Source organism: Nicotiana attenuata, unplaced genomic scaffold (genome assembly GCF_001879085.1).
Source record: "Nicotiana attenuata strain UT unplaced genomic scaffold, NIATTr2, whole genome shotgun sequence".
Taxonomy (NCBI): Eukaryota; Viridiplantae; Streptophyta; class Magnoliopsida; order Solanales; family Solanaceae; genus Nicotiana; species Nicotiana attenuata.
The window spans coordinates 189261-195358 of record NW_017672026.1 but is presented as its reverse complement, the minus strand read 5'-3'; the positions used below and the strand labels follow the sequence as shown (position 1 = coordinate 195358).

General features: G+C 37.2%; 1 protein-coding gene across 1 annotated transcript; it reads right to left on the bottom strand.

Moving 5' to 3' along the window:
- Positions 1-4575: 4575 nt before the first annotated feature.
- On the bottom strand, positions 4576-5016 carry LOC109211405 (auxin-responsive protein SAUR68-like). Its single transcript, XM_019374943.1, has one exon. The coding sequence runs from the start codon at positions 5014-5016 to the stop codon at positions 4576-4578; it is 441 nt and encodes a 146-aa protein (XP_019230488.1).
- Positions 5017-6098: the final 1082 nt, after the last annotated feature.

The following is a 6098-nucleotide window of genomic DNA, read 5'->3' as shown; positions in this document are numbered from 1 at the left end:
GACTACCTACATAAGAGCCAACTGACAACCATCTTACCATGATATGATACACAAGGAGATAGAGGTGTATGTGTAACGAACGTCATTATCAAAATCCAAGAAGGCCACAGACCTATTCACCTTCCGCTACAGAAGTCTTACCCATTCCGAACCGTTGAGGAGTCTAGTGTGGCTCCTCCTTGACTCCCTGCCACAGGAACACCACTTTTGACATACCCAGCATCAGGCCCAGCTGATTCACGTCCTGCACCTGACCCTGCTCCTACTGCGGACTTGTCTCTTCCTAGTACACCGATTGTACTTCGGAAAGGTATAGACCACCCTTAATCCTAATCCCCATTATGTCGGTTTGAGTTATCATCGTTTATCATCACCCTATTATGCTTTTCTATCTTCTTTGTCCTCTGTTTCCATCCCTAAGTCTACAGGTGAAGCATTGTCTCATCCAGGATGGCGACAGGCTATGATTGACGAGATGTCTGCTTTACATACGAGTGGTACTTGGGAGCTCGTCCCTCTTCCTTCAGGTAAATCTACTGTTGGTTGTCGTTGGGTGTATGCAGTCAAGGTTGGTCCGGATGGTAAGGTTGATCGTCTTAAGGCTCGTCTTGTTGCCAAGGGATATACTCAGATATTTGGGCTCGATTACGGTGATACCTTCTCTCCCGTGGCTAAGATAGCATCAGTCCGCCTTTTTCTATCCATGGCTGCTGTTCGCCATTGGCCCCTCTATCAGCTGGACATTAAGAATGCTTTTTTACACGGTGACCTTGAGGATGAAGTTTATATGGAGCAACCACCTGGGTTTGTTGCTCAGGGGGAGTCTCGTGGCCTTGTATGTTGCTTACGCCGGTCACTTTACGGTCTAAAGCAGTCTCCTCGAGCCTGGTTTGGTAAGTTCAGCACAGTTATCCAGGAATTTGGCATGATTCGGAGTGAAGCTGATCACTCTGTATTCTATCGGCATTCTGCTTCGAGTCTCTGTATTTATCTGGTGGTCTATGTTGACGATATTGTTATTACCGGCAATGACCAGGATGGTATTACTAAATTGAAGCAACATCTCTTTCAAAACTTTCAGACTAAGGATCTGGCCAAACTAAAGTATTTTCTGGGTATTGAGGTCGCTCAGTCTAGCTCAGGTATTGTGATATCACAACGAAAGTATGCCTTAGATATTCTTGAGGAGACAGTAATGACAGGTTGTAGACCTGTTGACACCCCGATGGATCCGAATTCTAAACTTCTGCCAGGACAGGGGGAGCCTCTCAGCGATCCTACGCGATATAGACGGTTGGTTGGTAAATTAAATTACCTTACAGTGACAAGACCTGACATTTCCTTTTCTGTGAGTGTTGTGAGTCAGTTTATGGATTCTCCGTGTGATAGTCATTGGGATGCAGTTGTTCGCATTCTTCGGTATATAAAATCAGCTCCAGGCAAAGGCTTATTGTTTGAGGATCGAGGCCATGAGCAGATCGTTGGATACTCGGATGCTGATTGGGCAGGATCACCTTCTGATAGACGTTCTACGTCTGGATATTGTGTCTTAGTAGGAGGAAATTTGGTATCCTGGAAGAGCAAGAAACAGAATGTGGTTGCTCGGTCTAGTGCAGAAGTAGAATATCGAGCGATGCCTATGGCGACATGTGAGCTAATTTGGATCAAACAATTGCTCAAGGAGATGAAATTTGGTGAGATTAGTCAGATGGGACTTGTGTGTGATAATCAAGCTGCTCTTCATATTGCGTCAAATCCAGTGTTCCATGAGAGAACTAAACACATTGAGATTGACTGTCACTTTGTTAGAGAAAAGATACTCTCGGGAGATACTGCTACAAAGTTTGTGAAGTCGAATGATCAGCTTGCAGATATTTTCACCAAGTCCCTTACTGGTCCTCGTATTAATTACATATGTAACAAGCTCGGTACATATGATTTATATGCACCAGCTTGAGGGGGCGTGTTAGAATAGTCATGTAATTAGGAGTAAATAACCCTAATCCAATATGTATTAGGAGTAGGATATGTTATGTGTGTATATAGGGCTCATTGTATCGTGTTAAACACAAGTCAATATTAATCAATAATATTTTCTCCCGTGCATTATCACATGTTGTATTCGAGAAGTAACAAGTATATATACAAGTACATAGAGATAGGCCGCCAGTTTTGTTGAGTCGCCCCTCATTAAAATTATTTACAGACTACTGCCCCACCATGAACGTGTTGTTCAACCAGCTTCATCCATATTTGGTAACTGAATGACACACTCACTGCCTTTAATGTTCTTGTCTTATTTGAGACTCTATAAATTTGATTGAGAATGTCAAGGGTGGAAAGAAAGATGTATACTCTTTAATAGTAAAAATATTTTAAAACTTTAAATTAAACTACTTAAATCTTCATATTAGTATATATATTTTTTACAATAATATCAAAGGTAACATATTGCAAATACATGTCTAACCTCTCAGTTATTTAAATTACCCTTTTCTAATATAAATAATAATATTACTATATAAAGTTAAAGACTTTATGTCGTTTAAGAATATATATACTATAAACAACAAGTATGAAAAAAATGGCAAGACTAATTCTTTTGCATATATGTGTGTATACGTACTAATAAAAAAAGTATAAGGCCTCTTATTAAAATTTGGCTTTACGCCACTAATTTTATGAAGCCGCCCTTGCCCATAATTCCGGAGTAAGGCTAGATGTTGCTTTCCTACTAAGCCTGCCGTAGAATTCACCTATCCACCTTCCTTTGTCCTCTCGTGCAACACCTCCAAATCCCGAATTAGGTATAAAACTGCCATCGTATTAATCTTGATAAATCCCGAAGGAGGGAAAGACCAAATGATATAGACGGGCGCATTGCTATGTTTGATTGTTGATTGAGCATGGCAACTCCGAGCTGTGTGTTCAATACCGAGAAAATGAATAGCTTGCCAATTAGTACAAGTCGCATACAATGCCATGCTGTATGCACTGGATTCTAGTTGCTAAAAGTGTGATGTAAAATCAAAGGAAATGAATAGTTTAAATAATAGTAACAAGGATGTGCCAAATCCTAAATGGTTTGGGATTAACCATTTAGGAAAAGCAGAATTAGGATTCTAACGTTTAATAGAAGGGAAATAGGAAAAGACTTATATTACTTCAATTGAACATCTTTTTCTTTTTTTTACAGTTCTATTAATTTAATAGTCAAAGTTGGTTAAAATATTTTACGAAATCCTGCTCGAAAGTATTATTTAGTGGATTATTTAAACATACGCCCAAATATAAGTGATACTTTTGTTATATTTGCGCACCACACAACTTTTAATGTTTATTAAAGTCGAGTGGAATATGATGTTTGCAGTCTAAGTCAGCCACATATATATATAACTTCATAAAGAATGTCAACTAAATTCAACATAAGCAGCCCAAACCGGATCCGACTCCTGAGTCCTGTCCATGATGCATAATTTTTAAATTTTCTGACAGTTGACTTTATATTCTTCACAGAAATTATATTTATAATTTAACCATAGTAGATAATTCTCTGCAAGTTAATTAGACAAAGGACACCCTAAGTGATTAAATTACCGGCCTTTACATTTTGCCAGCTTGAACTAGGAATTTATTGTTTAAAACTATTAGCCAGTTTCATCTCTTTTGATTGAAATTAAGTAGTCATACATACAAACAGAAGAATTGTCAAAGGCTCATAGCTAATCTATTACTAATAGTATAAGAAACATTCTTGGACCAACAATAGTGCAATTCTTCTATTTTTTACTTATTGATTTGAATATTAGTTATGATCATCATATGCAATGGCATTAGACAAACAACTGAAGGGATTTTGAGAAAATGAGAAGTGAATAAGCACCAATAAAGATTTTGTTGTATATATGTCGCTTTGATCTTCGAGTCGATTAGCAAATGGTCACTCAACTATTCAGAATTACCTATTAATTAAAGTCATGTTTCTTTCGTTTATAACAGAGAAGTCACTTAATTATGCATATAGCATATCAAAAGGTCACTCAAGCAAATTTATTGATCCAAACTGATAAATAAATTAGATTGAAAATAAGACTTAGCGTTAAAATCAAAACAAATAGTAAGCCTAACTTCGGGAGCAATGCTTCCGATGACAGCGGTAAGAGCAATATCAGACAGAGAATAAGGTTACATTATTTAGCTTTAGAATGTAGTATAGTATAAGTTGTACCAGAGATTTCATGTCCCTATATACAGTGGTTGTTGGAACTACTATTTATAGCTATACCTTGGAAACAAGACCTTAGGATCAAGCTCCTACTAAATGACAATAAAGGGGGTCATTGAAGAAGGTGTAAGGCAGGCCATAAGTGCCAAAATTCTTTGCAACGACTACTTATTTAATATTAGGGAATATTCTCCATTAAATGTCATCAGGTGATAGAAATTCGTTTTGCTCCCGTTGATTATGCTCCCTCCGGGATCAATCCATCTGTAATACACTTCTTAAAATTCCTAATTTTCACCTGCTATACAATCTTTTTTGAGCTGTCATTTACAAAACTTAATGATAATGAATCAATAAACAAGGAGCTGCTGCTTTCCCCATTCTTGGTGCAAAGAAGAAGTTGAACAACAACATGAATTAATTGATAGGAGCAATGCTTTATGAAGATCTCCAGCAGCTGCACCTTTCTTGATTAGTGAAATGATGTAGTCCATGAATGTTGAATCACATGGTAATGTAATAGGGCCTCCACTTGGAAGCCCGAACTCTTCTTCAGACATGTTTAAAAGTTGTACAATGACCTCATTCTCCAGGTAAGCCAATGGAATCACATAGCGCCTTTGATCAGTTGTATAAACTACAAACCGGCCTTTGGCGGGTGTAAAAGATGAAGATGTACTACAACTGTCTGCATCATTGCCATTTCTTGGAAGTGAAATCCTCTTCCTCTGCATGGCTGCAAACTTCTGCCATTTCCTGGCCATCTTGATGAGTTTCTTAGCACTTAACATTGTTCTTTCCTCCGGAAGGCTGGAAACACAAACGTAAAGTAAATATCAAAAACCTTTGATAGCTGAATAGATAATGCTTGTAGTAGATGATTAAAAGGCTCATGGAAGGGGTATTATTTATATAAGAGATTGGAGCTGAAGTGTTTACCACTAACCACCAAAGGCAAAGCCATGTGTTGATGCCTGTTGGCCATGTTGATATGGGGCCTTCAATTTGTGGATGAAGTTAGTTTGAAATGTATAGAAGATGATCCCTTTCTTTCTCTGTTCACATTGGTCGACAACAGAATGTGGAAGTCTTAATTACTTGAGATATCAACTCATATGTAGGACTTTTCGCAACTGCCAATAGTTTTTGGAAGATTTAATTTTTCAGTGGCAGATAATGTTTTGCTGATGAAAGGCAAAACCATGTGTTGCTGCCTGCTTGGTCATGTATATATGAAACCTTTAAATTATAAGCAAAGCAAATTGTGCTATAAAAACCACCACATTGAAGTCAAAGAGGGCAAAGAAGGATTAGTTTTTGTTCTATTCTACTTTTCTTTTGCCAGCATTTCTTCCGACTTATCTTATGATCGAAATAATTAGGTGTCATGCGGAAGCTAACACGACATATCTTAAAAAACGATAAATCAGACAACAAAAGAGAAATACTCAAAAGAGACCCAAATATTTAACGTGGTTCGATCAATTGACCTACATCTAAAGATGGAGATGAGTAATCCACTATTGTTTAACCAAAAAAGGTTCTTAGTCAAAGCTAGAAATTATAAGAATCGGGTTACTGATAATCGAAAAAGTAAATAAAGAAAGAAATTTTAGAATAGCTAAGTATGAAAGCTGGTAAATCAAAGTATATTCCAATAGTCACCTCTGCCTACAATTGTTTGTTTCTTCCCTTTTTATAGCTCTTTTGGGATACGAGCCTTACCTTTGTCATAATAATACTATTATGGGCGATTAATGACTTTAAATGTTACGTTATGCAATCATATACATTAAATACATATTCTCTAACGTTTCCAATAATTAATACTCATTAAATGCTGTATCTAGGCTCCTTTTTGCTGTCAGATTCA